General features: G+C 36.7%; 1 protein-coding gene across 1 annotated transcript in view; it reads left to right on the top strand.

Annotated features, from left to right (window-relative positions):
- Positions 1–523: 523 nt before the first annotated feature.
- tafa4b (TAFA chemokine like family member 4b) overlaps positions 524–17,939 on the top strand; it is a 43,013-nt gene continuing 25,597 nt past the window's right edge. Inside the window, exons 1-3 of the mRNA XM_066700202.1 lie at positions 524–1,092; positions 10,820–10,937; positions 14,120–14,249. Of these exons, the coding sequence (XP_066556299.1) occupies positions 14,135–14,249 (115 nt within the window). The 5' untranslated portion in view covers positions 524–1,092; positions 10,820–10,937; positions 14,120–14,134. The remainder of the gene's footprint in view (positions 1,093–10,819; positions 10,938–14,119; positions 14,250–17,939) is intronic.

Here is a 17,939-nt window from a genome sequence, read left to right as displayed (position 1 = left end):
ATTATTATGATTATTTATAGAATCCTACTGACCTGGTTAGGATAACAAAATATATATTTATATTTATGTTTAATATATAAAAAAAGATCAAATAAATACATAAATAAAAAATTAACTATGCTTTTGTATACCTCCTGCTGTAAATCCTTCCATTAATCGAGATGCAAAGTAAATCAAGATTCTGACCTTGTTCTCATATATGAGTATTAAACTAAGAGTAGCCTAAATCACTTCTATTTTTGGGGGGTGTGGGGGGTAATTATTTTGTTTCACTTTGCATTAGTTTAACTACATGTTGGAAGAAGCCTCCTTCAAAACATAACCTTGTAAACAAACATATTAGGCAACTTGAAAAACATGAATACCTGACGTCACGCAGGGAGATACGTCAACTCGAGCCTAATAAACAATGACGTCACCGAGCAGGTTGGACATATGGAGACGGGGCGGGAGCTTTGCACGTGTTCTGGATGGGGAGGGCAGGTTCCCCGTCCTCCTGTTAGATCGATCGCAGCTGGTGAGAAGTGCGGGGCTGTGCTGCTACTATTATCTGCACCATGCCCATCACTCAGTGTCCCTCAAGCATGGACGGATCTCCTATTTAGAGGGTGGAGAAAAAGTACCTGTCATTAATAGTCTCCGGGACATCTCGAAAATAATCGCACCACTGTTTTCAATACATGGTTTTTGGGATATATTCACTTTGCCGCGACTTTTGTGGATAAAGTAACCCTCTATTTGTATGATGTCTTTTACAGTTTGCTTTGTGCTTGCCGCGCTAGAATGACCAAAAGGTGTGCACCTACTTTTACAAAGCACAGCCATCCCAGGTCGTGGAAATCGGCGTTTGTGGCAACTCGGCTAGTCCTGCCGCTTCAGTGAGACAGACAGGACCAGGACCAGGACCAGGACCACGACCCAAGACACCGGCAGCACTTGGCCCTTTGCGCCATGGACTGGCACGGTTTGGTGCTACACACAAGAGTGATGCATTCAGTGGAGTGAAGTAAAAGTGACACAAGACAGTGACACTGCTGGATATTAAAAGTTATCTTCGGGCAAATGAGAATGATTACAGTTTGATTAATCCAGGTAAGGTGATGCATACTATATTTCTGTGAAAACAACAATAACAAACAAAAAAGGTGTTGCGCTTCGGCGTGAATCTATAGAGTGCATGCAAATCAAATGCGAGATTGGCGAGTAAAGACATGTTTTCTTAATAACGGGTAGATCTAAATGTGAGGTGCAGCGTTTGCATTGTATGTTTGTCACAATTTAAGGTGAAAAAGCTGAAAGACAGATTATATATCATGCCTAGCCAACAAACGTAGCAGACCAGTTTCATTGAAATATCCGTATCTCTAGCCCCCTGGTAAAGGCGCAATCATATCGTAGTTCAAGACTGGATTTCCAAGGATGCTTTCTTTTCTTATTTTTTATTTTTACTATCCGTATTTATACAGAATCTGAAGACTGCCTGCATAAACGTCTAAGAAGCCTGCAGTGCTCCAAAACTAGACTGTTTGTAGTTATTCAGCTTTGACATTTATGCTGTTTTAAGTAATGCAACTTCAGAAAGCAATCGTTTCCCCCACATCACTGTTTCTCCAGCAATGCATTGCAGAAAGTCTCTTAAGTGACTCCTATTGAATGGTCTGAAGCCTTGATCCGCTGCTGGAGCTATTCTTTATCGTTTTTTAATTCTTGCCTACATCGTCACTTAATAAAATAAAATAAAAAAATCAAATGAACTAACCACCACATAAACGGTAAAATAGTTTACGACACAAAAGCTATTGGGATATTATTGGCACTGTACTGGGTAATTTATGAGGTTATTTCAACATCATGGTAGAAGCCAACCATCCCTTTTCATCTCATGATTGAGTCACAATTGAAAACCAATACACAAATATGATTGTTTTAAAAGGATCATTCTAGTTAGAAAAACAATGGCAATACTACAGCTACAAGGTTCATTCTTATTTGAAGTCTAACATTTATATCATATGTGATTTTATGTCATTTGCAGGGTGTCAGTATTCCCAATGTCTTCCCATTCTAAAAGTTTCAAGTCTTTCTGGCATTTGCTTTCCTCCTTCCTCATTTTGGTACGACCACAACCAAGGAACTGAGAAACCAGGAACATCCACGATCATTAACTCGATCGAATCTCTATTATAATAGAATGGGTTAAAACAGGGACAGTTCTGTTTGGAAGGATTTTGCTGACTTAATTCTCATTGACAGGCACATTTTCGGTGTAACAGAACAGTTAATCCTACAGAGATTACTTTTCCACTTTCAAATACTCCGGCAGGACCTCTACCCTTTGCCAGGGTGCCTGTCGGCTAGTATTTCCCTTTGAGGTTTGCTTTGAATAAAAAAGGCTTCCCCAGCACCTTAGGCTGCCGCTGCTGTTCTTTTAAAGAGTGTTGCTACCTTTTATTCAGGCAGACTGAGGTTTAATGCAGATACTAACTGTGATTCTTCTAAAACCAGATTGTGCGTGCCAATGCATATTTTCACAGTGCTTCCAAATTAGTGGCTGGGAGAGACATTCTTTTCTTGCATCATTGATCATACTCATTTCATGGTACAACATTTTTTGTCCTACATATGAAAGGTGTTTTATTTGTATTATCCCCCCCTACACACACACAAAATAATAATTGTGAAGAGCAATGCATATTTCTGACATTTCTCTTTTGCAAATGTAGACTCAGTCTGCCTTTGGTTATACATAATTGAAATAAGGTACAAGAGCCAACAGTTCGAAGAATCTCTATTATGTTTTCTAGTGGTATTAGTTGTCCCCCCTTCCCATGCACTTGTGATTGATATATCAAGATTACAAGGCAAAACCCCGCTGAATTGGAGAGACAGAGTCATATATCTGTAATGAAAATTTAAAGCCATTTTCCTACAGCCCTTGACAGTCATTTCATTATTACACTGAATTGTTATTTGGAATAATACCATTGTAACCCAGTGCAATCCGTGAGAATTCTCCTTTTCATATCTGAGCTAGTGTGTCCTGGCAGATTCATCCTGGACAAAATGAGCGTAGTCCCGCCAACACCATTTCAAAGCAAGTGTAACAGCTATTATGGATTGAGATTAAACTGTTAGAAAGGCAGAGCAAGAGCACATATTTGAATCAATTAATTTAGAATACACCCCCGAAAAAAAAAAAAAAAGTCTGGATCCTTCTTGAGATATGGAATGAGTTATTTTGCTTTCCTTTTGATCCAATGTGCTTTGGCTTTGGTTCAATTCATTGATATGATTACCCCCCCTTTTCTCCCCAGTTCTCTATCTGCATTTTTTTAAATAGAGACTGATTGGTAGTGCTCTGTGTAGGGATGTGTGCATAACATATTATTCAGTGCTATGGAAAGCGTTGGGTCTGAATTGCATGCTTTCAAAATCAGTTAGAAGTTGGGCCGTGTCTGGAAAACAAGGAAATTGAAGTTTAAGTGTAATTTAGCAAAATGTAAAGAACAGTAGGCCTGTTTATGCAACTCAGATTTGCATTCAGTGACCAGTTGCATTTGTTCAGATACTGTAACTGTATTAAACTTGAACAGATTACCCCGATTAAATAAATAATTTGGCTGTGGAGGCCTTCTTCATGCAACTATATTGTACAAAATAAGCAGGCACCACATAAAACCTAAATTTAAATTAATAAATAATGTCTGCTTTGGTTTATAACAGTTATAAACTCTAACTTTATAGTTTATAACTGAACACAGTACATATATATTTTAATAGCCCATTTCATAACTACTATAATTGGTTGAGCACTGCAAGTGCTTATGACAGATCACTATCTTGAATTTTATTGGTGCATATGGTTAAAGACCTTGATGGAGAGCAGATGGTGCAGAAGAAATGTTTGCCTCCGTTGATTCTGTTGATGTGCTTTTCTCTCCTAGAAATAGTAAGAAAGATTTAATTCTGCAGCATTTGTTTCAACAGAATATCCTCAGTGTATGTGTAGCTACTCTATTCTTTTCTTTAGCCTTGGCAGCTGTTCAGAGAAGGCAGGTTTCAAAAGGAGGAATGCTCTTCTTTTTCTTTTTCTTCACTTCTTTTGTAGTCTATACATTTCATCCAGCTCAGATTTATACTAATTTATACTTGCACATAATAAACCTTTATAAATTCCTCCCTGATGTGGAGAAGTTGTCTTTTTTACTTGTTTTTTTGTATGTATTTATTTACTTGTTTAGAAGGATTTGAATGGTGATAGACAAGCACAATAATGAATAACAAGAGAATCTACAATGTCAGTAATGTTTTCATGGCAAGAGGCGGTGACTCAGGCATTCATTCCTATGTAACTCACTACTGTACTGTAGAGAAGCCATTTAATAGGCACCTATATTTTAAAATAACAAGATCTTCTCTAATTCTCTGGAAGCATTAACATTACTGGCGAATATGCAAAAATATTAAGCCATCGAAAGTGTGATTGAAAACCAAGGGACTCCATTTTATCATCACTGCAGGATGTCATAAACAAATGCAATTAACCCCACTCTTTGGAGGTTCTAGCTGTTTTTCAGTGCAAAAGCAATGCAACAAATTCAATGAGACAAATTCTAAAACCCACTCCCAGCACTCTGCCATTAATACCAATGAGAGGGTTAAGGAATCCTTTTCGTGGGTTGAGTGATCTGTTGCGACTGAGAGTAAAGGTGCTCTAGAGACGCAGATAAAAATTAATTCACTTATTGACAGCTCTGACACGTTTCAGTGACTTTATAAAATTAACAATTGATCAGTCTTTTTAGGTCTCACTCTTTTGTATACACTGCACGTCCTGTCATTAATATAATTACAGGGTTGAGGATTCCAAGATGATCATTAGCAGCAAGCGGCCTTAAATAATCAAGATGTTAATTCATTCCTTGTGTGGGTGTTATTATGGGTTTTGGGGGATGATTTGATCCACTTTTACTATGATTCATATTGATTGTCATGAGCCATAAATAAACACAATTTAACAAGGTTATGGATGGGTGAGTTGATAATCCCACTGTATTTGTCAGTGGCAAAGATTTGGGGATTAACAAGGATTCTTTTGAAACCCACCTATGACCGAGTCCGTTATTAAAGGTGCGATGAGATGAAACACAATTTAGGATCATGCTTTGTTTACTTGCGGTTAATCTTGATTTTGTTATTAATGATACAAACCCATCTTTCTAAGATTTTTTTTCAAACCACAAACCTTGCGCAATTCATCACCTTTGTTCAAGTCAATTCGAGAAACTAGGTGAAGTTTGTCTTAGCCGGTTTTTAGATACATGGCAAATGATAACTCTTTGGGTTCTTACTTGGGGATTATCATTTCCAGTGCAGTCTGGTGAAAACCATTTCTATTTACTGCAGGCAACCTTTGACTTGCTTTCCGCCACACAAGTACTCCGATCTATGCTATCTGATGCAATAATTTTGATTTCTTTGAGACATGAAAGGAGTATTATGATGTCTTTTTTGATGTACAGTACCGCTCCAGTAAACAGAACGAACAGCTCAACTGTTATGAAGAGGTACCATATCCATTTTCAGCATTATTAATAGCATGGTGCACAATGGAAATAAGTAGTACCTGTTAAGCAGCAGGTTTCTTTGAATCCATTTCATGGTTGGCTTCATGTAGGACTTGTAGAGTGCAATGTACAGTGAAAAACAGTTGTCTGAAATGTTACTTTGCTCTGTAAAATATGCAGGAAAAATAGGTTTAAAATGGGACTTTTTTCCTATTCTTTCAAGCCTGTGACATTTCACTGAATGTTATTTATTGAAATAAATACAGTTCCTGAAGTTATGAAATCTAAATGGATCCTTCAAGAAAATTCTAGAATCATTGAAATGAACCTTGCACAAAATCAAAATCACTCAGTTGTTTTGTAAATTTGGTTTGTTCAAGCTGCCTGCAGCTATATTGTGTATTGGTGATTGGATTTAAAGTATATGTGTCCAAACGTTGCTGTACAAGTTCTGAAGGAAAAAAATACTGTTCTACACTTGGGGCTCAGAGACGTCTGAAACAAAGACAAAGACAAGATAAGTGCATTTTGAAAACAACACTGTCACACCATTAAGTATTTATCAGCTGTACTGTTTGCAGTCTGTATTTGTAATCAGATAATTGTTTGCTGATGTTGTCATTGTGGCTTTTAAGGCCAAAGTCGGTTATCAATCAATTTACACCCCAAATATTTTACTAAACTCTCAATTAGCAGAATACATTCACTGCACACAGACAATAGTTTTGCACATTCTGTGCACAATGTTGAAATTACCTGTTATTACTATGGAAAAGTTGAGTTTTAGGTGGAACATAAAAAATAGATGCATTTTGTTGATTTTAATTAGTAATTTCTGTTTTATTTATTTCTCTCTCTTTTCAAATATAATTATTATATAATTATTATTATTATTTAAATGAGCAAATTACAAAAATAAACTGCAGTTGCTTTATCATGCCACCAGGGACCACTGTCTTCATCAGATGTCTAACATTACTCACCTATATCTGTTCAGCTTCCATTATTTAATTAATTTGATCTTGTAACCCCTTTTTAACAGGAAATAAATTATTGGATTTTTTTTTTACCAATTTGAAGGGCAGATTTAATGGGCACTAAACTCAATAATTGGTCATTATACTATTCTACTGTATCTGAAACATTGTTTATTTAACTAATAATTAAATTAATGCTAAGATGGTTTTCCCTGGAGCTGTTTATATTGTAGCTACCTGAACTGTGCATAAAGTCTTGCTCCATATTATGGTAACACCAGAGATTCATATGGAAATATTTTGTACTAACTGTAACTACAAATGTGGCAGGTGTTACAAATGTTTTTTTCAAATTGTTTTATGGGTAGCTCTGATTTACATTACAAAACAACGAAAAAAACCCAAAATGAAACATAAAATCATGATAACAGTGACCTTATGACCTCCTCAAGTGTCCAATGAATGAGATCAGCAAAACGTTTTGACTTCAAATTGTAGTTTATAGTCAAGCAAACAATTATATTGAAATGCAACCGTATAATACAAGTAAACTGTTTTTAGGTTTCACATTATGTATGTCAGGGGATCGTGATGATTTTGTTTTGTGTCTTAAGTCCCCTTGATGCACATTTCCTGACCGTGGGTACACAACTCATCCTAAAGTAGGCACCAGTAAAATCAAGGCTGTATCTTGTAAAACCATGGGATTGGAAATGCTTTAAGGATACATTGAAACCCCATATCAAACAAGTGCAATCTCATTTCTTCATTGCAACTCCTTTTCTGGTTGTGCTGTTCTCCACCTGTTAAGCAATCTAATACTGACTGCATATATGACTGAATTTCCAAAAAAAGAAACATCATTGGGAATGGATTGCTGAACTTTTATTTGCTTCATGTCTGCATTCTAAAGACGATGAATGGAGTACAAGACAGTGTTAAGACATGCAAATAGAAGATGGAGGCATAAAAGTGGAATTTTATTATCTTCAATTTCTAAAAGGAAAGCAGATTGAACTCACCATAGCAGTGAGAGAGGATTTTAAAATATTCATCAGCAAATATGTACAGTACAGTGCTCGAGTCATGCATAAATTACCAAGCTCCAAAATGGCACCAGTAGCTGACTGCTTGATGTATAATTGTAGGAAAACATTGCGTTATAATGACTTTGGTGAAGATCAAGTTGATAGTGTATGACAGTACATTTTATATTGGACACTTTATATATAAATTCATGTAAAACATAATCATACCATACAGTATTTATGTCTAGTGGTCTACTTATTTAGTTAATCACATAGTAATAAAACCACATTGTGTTTAATGCACGTTTTAATTCCTCATTTGGAGAACACAGACACTTTGAATATATGCTGTTGACATTTTCAGTAAAGCAGTATGAGGGTTAGCATAGGGCCATGTGGTGAATTGGGTTTATTCCCTGATTCAAACCCTTCACTCCTGGAGTCCTGGTTTCACAATCAGCTCAGCTCACAATTGAAGTAAATACAGCCACTTCAGCCACTCGATGGACATTGGAGCAAATTACAGCTGAACTGCATTAATCACAACTGGGCGCCATTTGAGGCAATCTGGGGTTGGCAAGCAAGCATTTGTGGATTTGAAGAATTAACTAGACACAGCTGAAGAGGGTGTCCCCACAATAAGCTTTGTGCACATTGGCAGTACAATAACATTGGCTGGAAAATAACTGTTTTTCACTTGATTAGTATTTGTTTTGTTTGTTTTTTGTTTCTTGCTGAAGATGAATAACTCAAGCACATTTTTTTCTTTTTAATCTTTATGACAAGTCAGGACAAAATGCAGTCTCCAAATATCAATCCCCGAATTTGGAAACTATTTGTGTCACTGTCGAGAAGATGGCGAGCTAACATTGTTTCTGGCAGGATGATTACGGTACAGGCAAGTGGAAATCAGAACAATTCCCCCTCCTCTTCTCAGCTGACTGAAGGCTGAACACACGCAAGATGATAAAGCAGGTTGCAGGTTAATTGTGAAGTGAAATTAAGTTCAAAAGTTAAGGCAAATTCCTGAAGCGGATTTAATAATAACATATTTTCCCCTGTATTCTAACCAGCAATGAATAAAGGAAATGTTCATGATAGAGTTTGCACCTTCATTGTTGCCATCTGAACAAGTCATCACAATGGGGGGGGGGGAAACTGTCCTAAATTGTTTGTCAGAAATATGAATGAATAAAACATAATACATAATAAAAATAAATGTTAAAGGGAATCTGAAATACCAGTACACTGCTTTCTGTGCAGCAGCGATAATTCATCCTCATCAAATGACTATCGATCACATTTTCTCAGATACCAAAAATGTACCTTTCTAATGCAAGGTATCATGTCAGATCTTGGCAACCAAAGGAGTGCCCCTGAATGCTCTATTCACTTGTGTTATACCCTTCAATTTCATTTTGAAATGTACTGCAGAATTAGTGATTATGTATTCCCAGTGCTGTGAACTAATAGGAGTTAGGAGTTTGCATACACACTGCATTATGTGTATGCAGCATTTTGTATGTATTTTTCCCTGTGCTGTCTAGTGCTAGTACATCTGATGCTGATATTAAGTGGTTAACCTTTTTTTTTTCCATTGTATATTAAACGTTTGCCACCAGGGGGCAGCGAGATCACACTTATTGTAGCATGTTAAGGCCAAATACATGCCAGATCAGAATTATAGCCCCATTTAGCTGCATGTTTATGAAGTATATACAATTAAAATAAATCTGGTATTCGATACACTAGTTTATTGGTGCTTTGTCTGGCACATAAGGAATTGAATATGATTATAGTCTTCTAATTTTAAATATAATTTAATTTTAATGTCTGTTTTATTGTTTGGCATATTTTTATTCATTATTCATGATTTAATTGAATTGCTTTTAAAAATATATAATTTGCTTTTAATACATTTTCATTCCTGTACCTAACATAAATATGACTTAACCTTTTCTACTTGATGATTTCCTGGCTATCTGGGAAGCATCTGTAAAATGTGCAAGCATACGTTGCTTTGATAATCTAAATCCAAATTATTTTATTATTTTTCAGTTATGTCACTTTCCTAAAATCTATGTTAGTGTATATTATTTTAAATGTACTGTAATGCTTTGAATTTGGCTTTTGTTACAATGATAATGATATATACAATGTATAATTGTATAATCTCTATGCCGCTGTTCTCTGTCTTACCTTTACAATACAATTCTCTCTTCCCAATCCAAGGCACTCATTGTCACACATCTATTATACAAGTACTGATAACCACGCCATTGTGTTCAATTGAAATGATAACCATGGTGGTAATCTTAAGAGGCATGCTATTACTTACGTCCTATTCTAACAGCTACATGAATATCCTGGACAGCAAATGTGGCACAAAGGTTTCTGTTTACATTAAAAACTGAATTTTTTAAAATATGGTAGGAGATTGTGTGAAAGAGAACTGGTGTTCTATTCTTCATATAACCGAATCATATCCCCAGCTCATATTTATTGCTTTACCAAACTCATGTGGAGGAAAAAAAGGCAATTTGGTTTTTAATTAAGAGCAATACGACATACAATTTCTTTTAATCTTGCTTTATTTTTATTATATATAATTACATTTGTGAAACGGGAGTGAGTTTTTATTTTAAATTAAATCTTTATACGGCGCCAGTTCCTCAGATTGTGGAGTCCAGATTGTTAGGATTTTACTTTTGCTTCCACAATTCGGGTCTGCGTAATATGTGGGAGTGGTAGTAGTTGTTTTCAACAGGGTTTGCTCAGTGCCTTTGCCTTTGGGAGAGAACTTCCTCAGACAATTATTTTTAAATGAGACCCCATGGAACTGTTCACTATGGGTGTGAGAGTTGCAGACCTGTCTCCTGTGCTGGTGTTCTGTTATTCTTGGTAGGTTTTGATGTTGGAGGAGGATCAAGTTGTGCCGGAGGGTAGTTGAATGAAAAGTAAACAATCATTCTGATGGCTCTGACACTGAAAATCAATAGCCTCAATTCATAACTTCATTTCCACATGAATGTTTTCCAGAGGTGTCCCTAGCACCTCCTTTAATGACATTGATACCCACATGTGGGAAAATGATGCCCTTTAAATGAAGTGACTCTTTATAAGCCTGTGATGTTCAGGAATTCCCCCCGTCCTCAGCTTGCTGTAGAGTTGAAATCGTATCACATTTACATGAATTGACCATGTGGGCACGAGTAGCTGGTTTTAAAATGCAATGTTTTCTTTTTAGGTTACTGTATAAGGGAGGTGGGACACAAAAGCCGCAATGGTCGTTTCTTTCAGCAGATGGGATGCCAGTTTGGTGGTGAGGAATATACAGAAATAGAACTAGAGAAAGGATAAGAAAGGTAAGGACTTACGGCTTATGTTTCTCTCACCAGCGGTTCCCAAACTTTCTCACATCGTGGCCTGGCTATTTGTGGTATTAAAATAGTGCAGACCACCAAAATATGAACTATACAAGCCACATACATTTTATTGCATTTATAATGCGCATTACAGGAAAAAAAATCCCAATAAAAATGCAATACCAATACTGAATACTCAATCATTTTGAATTATTTTATTAACATTTTGATGGATTTTTAAATTTGGATTTCAGAGGAATGTAATAGAGTGCAAGATGAAATAGGTTATGAGTCTGTGGGCCAGTGTTTGAGAATCACTGACTTAGACATTTCTTTTGTTCCAGCAGTTTCTTATAAAATGTAACGTGTATATACACATTGTGATTTAGAAAGCATGGAGATACTCTAAGGTTTCCCCCTCTACCTCTATAGCAATGTTACAGTGTCTGTTTTGTTTCCTGATGGCCCTCTTAATATTTAATGAATTCCATCAGAACAATCTATCTTCAAGATATGAGGTCAACACAGCACAAACGCAAATAAGAAAACAATGTATTCGAACAGTTGGAATTCTTGTAACAAGTTTCAACTGCCATGGGACTGGGAAAGAGAAAACTCACTGGAAGCTTTTAGTGCTCTCTTTCCATGTGTGTGTGTTTCACAGGTCATTTGGGAGAGTTGAAAAAAATATTTACATGTCATGTCATGTCAATGCTTTTGAAAAGACTGATGTGGATATTTTAATTAAGTTTGATTGTGTGGGTGGGTTTTTTCAAGGATAATTTATTTATTGTTGTCTTTCAAACACACCCAAAACCTCTTCACTGTTGCTCTTTGTTGTTGCTGTGTGTATTCCAGCAGCTTAATCTACAGGAATTACTAATTTTATTGACTGCCATGAAATGGTGTCCACTATTTTGACTTTAACACTTAACTATACAGATATTTTAAATAACAACACAGCAAAACTTCCCATAGGAGTATTTCTTGGACAGGTTTTCAACACTGTTTTGTTTGTAGTTTAAAACCAGCCTTGGGAACAGGTTATCCTCAGTATTAATAAGAAGGATATTTATGACAATCAGACATTTCTCAAGCAAAAGAGCTTGTGATTGTTATGACCTTGTCAAAAGTCCTTATGATAAGCCTATCCTAACAGTTGGTTTGTATATGTGTTTTTTTGTCGATCTAAAACGAACCGATTCCTCCTTCGGTGATGTGTCTTTGTGTTGCATGTCTGGTGGTTTCACGTCAGGTGGAGTACGATGTAAACTCCTCTTGTCATCGAGCTTTGTCTCTTGAGCTCAGCAGGGCTGAACAGGACAGCAAGCAATCCAGCGGTGTGTTAAACATCTTCTCCCTAAAGCAAGAATAGTCAGACCCATTAATTCACTCAGAGGTCAGAGAGGGACACAGGCATGCACCGATCGTAGGGGAGCTTGGAGCTATGGGAAACCCACCTCTGTCATTATCATGTCTTCATATTAGGTAACATTGATTCCCCAACTCAGCACTGCTATTTTTCTTTCAGTGGTTTTCACTTCACACACCAGATACCACAGAACAAGGGAATTCATTATGTCTTCCTTCCTAGTACCATTTCTACTGCAACATCAATGGCTGACAGTTTTTTCGGGATCCATAGTCAAGTTTCAGGATAATTCTCTCTTAAAAATTGTGTGACACTAGCCTAATTTGGCAATTCACTAATAAGGGTTTAACCATCTAGATATATTATGTATGACTTCTCTCAAAATAACCTGCCACCAAATTACAGTAGGCTGTATTCATGCAAAGAAAATCAGGTATTTCTACTTTTAGATGTTTTTCAAAGGTTTGTAAGGTTTGCATGTCAGAATATACATTTGTATATTTCAATATTATGGAGTTGAGTTTAAAATACAGAATTTCACAATTCAAGTACTTTAAAGTCTAATGTTTGAAACATGGTAGAAAGTAAAATATCTTGATTCTAAGTGGACCACTGACGTTTTCAAGTGTGATCTGAAAAATGGGACCTACTGACTGGACCTATATTTACTTTCTGTAACATGTTTTTTAGTCTGGCATATATTTCTTATTCCATTGCCAGTGGTAGCTAAGTGGTTCACTCAACACATATCCGTACAGTGTTTTGCAGTTTCTGAAATTAACTTCTGTCTACGAACACAACTGAGACTGAAATGTACTCTCCTTTAACACCGAATGTGACAAGACGATACACAGCTTCCCCTTCTTTCAGAGAAGGAGAAGGATAATTTCTACTGCAATCTTAATTCCATACAAAGGAAACCTATGAAGTAATTCAGGTTGCAGTTGCCAGGCTGAGTTCTAATTTCTAATCCTGGAAACCCAGCAGTATCAGTTTCTGACAGAAGATCAGAGTTAAAGATGCCGTGCAGACGAGCCTTTTTCATCCACAGTATCTCCAGATGAAAATGAAATGATTCTGGATCTTGTCACAAGAGCATCTGTAAGGTACACGGTGGGGAATAAGCCCCAGTTGTATCTCAAAGTCATTAGTTGGCTTCTTACCTGAAGTTAAGGACATGGTGGAAGACGATTTAATTCGCCAGTGCCGAGTCCATTCAGCAAGGGACTGTTGGGATGTTTTTCCTGAGCATATACAGTCTTCCTGAATGATTAGTCCTATATTGTGTGAGTGGGTGCTGCCAGTATATACTTTTAAAACCCTCTGTTCATCAGACGGTGAGGAGAAAAGCATTGCCTTGTATATTGTCTGCATATTATGTACAATGCCAACCATATCAACTGAAATATCAAAACAAAATGTACAAATGCAATATGTACTGTAGATATAGTAGCTTTATTATAGAGCAACTATATTCAGTCTCAAGCAGGTGAGTAGACTCCCAGCAACTTAAACACATGAATGGCATGTCTGCACTGACTGTCTGGGTGTCTGGGGTGCTGGCTGAGCTTTAACCTCTGACCAGACTTTCAACCAAAAGAGATCTCACTCTGTTTCTGACTCCATGAGTGCAGACCTTGCACTCGTTTGCTGCACACATACTGGAGACAGTGTGCTGTCACTGTGTTTCAGTAGAAATGTATTCTGAACTGGCGACCATCTGGTGAGGCTGAAAAAAGCCTTTTTTCTTCATGATTATACAACACATTCTTAGCTTTCCTCTAACTTTTGTTTCTCTGCTTCTTGCCAGTGTTTGCTCTTCAGGATGAAGTTGTCCAGCAGGTCAGTTCTGCCATTTCACATGCTCTTCCTGGTCTATATGATAATGATGTGCTGCAAACTGCTGTCCGCTGCCAACCACCACCCCCGAGGACAGACGGGTAAGTCCCTTGTTAAATTCTTCTGGGCTCAATTAATGAAGCCTGTAAATTGTGAGGTGCTTCACACTGGATCCATTTTCTCTGCTGGATCGGAAATATTGACGCAAAACAAAAGCTGTTTTTTTTTTTTTCTCAAATCCCCCCCTCTTATTTTTTTATAAATTGGCTATACATCACTGAATTAATAGTACTAATATGTCATTTATGTGTAGGTAACATAACACATAATTACTGATTTGTAATTATGAATTATCTAAATATTTAATGATTATTTATAAGACATACCGGTTAATGTAGCATGTGCAGGGAAAATATGAGGCGAGGACACACTGATATCAGTGTAACTAGTCACGATTGTAGGTACTTGTTTGGCTTTTGGCTTGAGCTTGAATTGATTTACGAAAAAAAAAAAAAAAAAACCTCTTAAAAGTTTAAAATGTAATAACCACTATCCTTGAATAAAAGACCTGAAAACTGCTGCAGTAATAAGCATATTAATATGTATGAGTTTAGGTAATAGAACAGTAACCTCCTTACAAAAAAAAGTACTATGGTAGCTAAAGTGAAGTTCATTTCTTGGGACTAATTGGCACCCACAAGCTAACTAATTCTGATTTGCATAATTCATAATGCGCTCTTCCCTTGTGACCAAATGACCAATACCATGTAAATTATTTAGAATGCCAGGAGGTCAAGCAATAGATTTTTTTTTTTTTTGCTGAATCATTAATTTTATGTAAAATAGTTCCTAATATCACAGTTTCTTTTTTTCATGCTGTGTGTGTGAGAATATATATACATATATACAGACAATCCCCGGGTTACATAACACCTGATTTACATAAATGCGACTTTACATAAAATGTTGCCATAGGCCCCATTACATAAAGTGCAAGTAGCGTCCGAAAAACCGACTTGCATAAAGAACTGTGGAATTCGAACCCTTACGTAGGTCTGGGAATGTCTGTATATGTGTATATGTGTGTGTCTGTATATATATATATATGTGACCTCATCCAGCAGCTAAATACCAGTAACAATCCAGTCTATTTGACTGATGTAGACAGTTTTCTATGATGGGGAAGAAACAGGCACATTTATTTGTACACATAATATGAACACATGCTAAACTCTACTGTTTTACTTGAATTAAACACTTTGGCATTGTAAAACAGTTTTTGTCAACCAATGAATGAAATATAACAGAATTAAGGTGTGTACTTCACCAATTTTTCATCTACCCTACTTTTGTTTTGTAATACTATGTATTTCCACTGGGTGGCTCCAAATAACAAAAAATCACTTGACTAAGCAGTATAAATTGTAGTTGCACTTTTTAGTGGCTTTCACAATTCTAATGTTTCTCTTCATCCTTTTTTAATTCTTGGGAAAACATTATCTCTGATGGGAATAGATAAACTGCATTCCATTGATCTGAAACTCAATAACAGCACAATCGGCATCAACAACATTGTATTTTTGATTTATTTTAATACATAAATATCTTGATGAAAAACATGTGGGGAATATTTAATTAGTGTTATTGTAGAAATTGTCGACTATGCTCCATTTTTGTCTTTTCATTATTATTGGCCTTACGATTTGGAGTATCGAGAATAGTAGAATTTATATGATTCTTCTGACAGCTTGTGTCACAGATTCAGTCCATTCCTTTTTAGTATGAATGCAAAGAGGAAACCTAATATGGCTAAAACATAAAAATGAACATCCCTATTTGTGGAAGTGAGCTTTGTATGTCTATGTTTTTTATTTTGATAGGGGTTAAACTAGGTTTCGGAGAGGCTTTGGGAATGCTAGACACTACCTCGAATGACAGGAGAGCACAAGGGGACTTATCTGCCATTAAATCTCAGCCACTGTAAACACAGGCTGACTGCTGTTGGCCCACTCACCCCCGCAGGTCATTATCTGCCAGTTAAGGTCCTTCACATCTGTCATAACTCTTATAAAACAAAACCTTCAATCTTATGGTCTTGGGGCAAGGGTGATAAAAAAAAAGAAAACGCCAATTTGCGGTGAGCACTGTGTAGGCACTCTGCCAGGATAATTTTTGATCAGGGATTCAATCTCTGGGTGTCAGCGGTGGGATGTCAAAGTATAGCAACATCTCTGCCTCTCTGCCATTGCCTTCCTGTCCTGGCATCTGTTTTAATCCACTCTCGTGCCAGTTTGGAGAACATCCATGTGCTCACATCCCACCGAGAAAGGACGCTGCTGGTTCAAATTCAATAAATACCAGTTTTACTGTTCTGAGCAGAATGGCATGTAGAGACAGTGATCCATCTCGAGGTATCATATATCATGCTTTTATGATGATCACTTGGATTATTGTTCTTTATAAATGAGAACATTTCTGCTGAATTGCTTGGAGTCTCATTTCGACAAATGTTCAGGTCCACCGTATCAATCTCAATGGTGCACAGCTGAAATCTGCACATTTCCTCATTGCCAAGGTGACCTTTCCAAAACTGCCAAGGGGGGAAATATTGTGATACAGAAAAACAAATGGCATGAAACATCCTTTTGTGAAAGCTGAATAGATTGCTACCACCCACTCAACCCATTATTCAAGCTTTTGAACTTTGTCTTTTCTTTGTCCTGCATGCACGGTAGCTGTATTTACGTCATGTAATTGCATAAACACTTAAGTATACATGGCAATGCAGTAATTCAACATTTTGCTTCAGTTGTGCCAAGTATTAAACCGATTAGGATTTCTTTAACACGTGTACGTCCCAGTAGATCAAGCTGGGATGGTCTGTGCAGAAAAAGTAAAGTGCACTTAAAATATATATTGATATGGCTTAGCAATGTGTAAAAACAAAACGGAGAGTATTAGGCACTAAACTGCAAATATCAGGCTTATTTATCTTTGACAAACATGACTGCGAAGTCATAGAGGGTGCGTTTTATTGGTAGGAGATTTGCGTATAAATGGGGCTACGGTTTGGAGCCAGTCAAGCATGAGAACAACCTGTTAGATTTACATAAATCTGATGATTTAGACGATTCAGAGTGTTAAATTGAGATAATGTCAGGCTGATTGATGAGGTGCAGGGGACATGACAGTTTGCAAGGAAAAAAGCGAGCAAAATAATTTGCAGCGGAGACAGCATCTCATGATGTTGTTTAGTGCTTGATAAGAAGACAGAGGAACAGAAATCAGATCTAAATTACTGGGAGATGAAAAAGGATGGAAATAAATAGACTCGCTCTAGTGATTACATCCCTGCTTAAATGTGATCTACTTATTAAATATTGCACTCCCTGCAGTAGAAATAAAGAAATAAAGAAATGCTTTCCTTATTTCCAAGTACATCTTTCTACTCTCAGAACTGCACAGTTTCCGTTTGGGTTTGGGTTAATATACAGGGCAGTGTTCTTCCAGCTTATTACATTATTTCCTGGCGTGGGAAAGTATAACTTCTGACCACAACAGCATACTCATTTGTCCTCGACCTGTTTTTTTTTTTGATCTTCATTCACCTGACATGTTGTATCTTGATGCATCAGCTGACTTTATAATGTTCTCAAAATGACAAATGTTAAAGGTCTGCCTTGCAAAGCAGGCAAGTCAGTTATTGACAAAAGAAAGATATGGGTTTTGATGATAAATTATAGCATAATTCACCCGCTGGTCTCTGGCAGAATACATCAATTGTACCACTG

Source organism: Amia ocellicauda, chromosome 3, assembly GCF_036373705.1.
Source record: "Amia ocellicauda isolate fAmiCal2 chromosome 3, fAmiCal2.hap1, whole genome shotgun sequence".
Classification (NCBI taxonomy): Eukaryota; Metazoa; Chordata; class Actinopteri; order Amiiformes; family Amiidae; genus Amia; species Amia ocellicauda.
This window is presented reverse-complemented; position numbering and strand designations above follow the sequence as displayed.